General features: G+C 43.9%; 1 protein-coding gene across 1 annotated transcript in view; it reads right to left on the bottom strand.

The window, feature by feature from the left end:
• LOC106808858 (protein dopey-1-like) overlaps positions 1-1,098 on the bottom strand; it is a 35,885-nt gene that overhangs the window by 10,203 nt on the left and 24,584 nt on the right. Inside the window, exons 17-19 of the mRNA XM_014811748.1 lie at positions 495-655; positions 407-428; positions 262-306 (exon numbers count right to left, since the gene is read on the bottom strand). Of these exons, the coding sequence (XP_014667234.1) occupies positions 262-306; positions 407-428; positions 495-655 (228 nt within the window). The remainder of the gene's footprint in view (positions 1-261; positions 307-406; positions 429-494; positions 656-1,098) is intronic.

Genomic DNA, 1,098 nt, shown 5'->3' on the forward strand with positions numbered 1-1,098 from the left:
GGGTGAGAAAAAGAAGAAGAAGAGAGGACAGAGAGAGAGAGTGAGAAAGCGCATGCGAGTGTGTGTGTGAGAGAGATAGCGAGTGAGCGTGTGTGTGTGTGTGTGAGAGAGAGAGAGAGAGAGAAAGAACTGAAGGAGTGGAAAGTTGCTCCATCTGACGCAAACAAATGACAACAAAACAACCCAACAACAGCTCGGAGCCAGGGTGATGAAGCAATCCCGCAGGCTAGAGGAGAGGGAGGGGGTGAGGTACCGTGAAGAGAGAGAGAGGGGGGAGAGGGAGGGGGTGAGGTACCGTGAAGAGAGAGAGGAGGGTGAGAGGGAGGGGTGAGGTACCGTGAAGAGAGAGGAGGGGGAGAGGGAGGGGTGANGCAGCAGGAATTTCCTCTGTACCACTTATACAGGCAGCAGGAATTTTCCAAGTTTTCCTTACACGAGCAACAGGAATTGTCCCTGTCACATAAGCAGCAGGAACCTTTCCCGGCGCCACTTACATGAGCAGCAGGAATTTTCCGGGTGCGACCAGGTCGATGTGTAGACCGTCCCGCAGCAGTGAGAGCAGCGACGGCCAGGAGTCCAGGAGCTGAGCGGCCGACACGCGCTGAACGTACGCATAGAAGAATTGCAGCAGACTAACCTCAAGGGGCGTCACGTTCTGAGAAAATCGAAAATTACGTGACTAACAATTTCTTTTCGGTGAAGCGTTGTTTCGTGAAACCCCGGGATGATGTCTTTGGAGTAAAAATAATATCACACAATGATAACGATAGTAATAATAAAAAATAATTTATAAAATATATTTTTATGAAATATATAGGAAATATAATAATAGTAATAAACACAAAACAAATTTGTTTTCATTAACTTCTGACAATAAGGATGATAATGATAATGATAATGATAATAATAATAATAATAATAATAATAATAATGATAATAGTCTAAGTGTGATTTATCACAAAATCAAACTTGGCTTATCAGAGGTGTCACGTGCAGGTGCTCTCACACGCTTAAACTTGTGCTAAAAAATGTTACGCGTCGTAAAAACAACAAACAAACAAACAAACAAACAAACCACGCTAATGGCACTTGTTAGTT

Source organism: Priapulus caudatus, unplaced genomic scaffold, assembly GCF_000485595.1.
Source record: "Priapulus caudatus unplaced genomic scaffold, Priapulus_caudatus-5.0.1 Scaffold310, whole genome shotgun sequence".
Classification (NCBI taxonomy): Eukaryota; Metazoa; Priapulida; class Priapulimorpha; order Priapulimorphida; family Priapulidae; genus Priapulus; species Priapulus caudatus.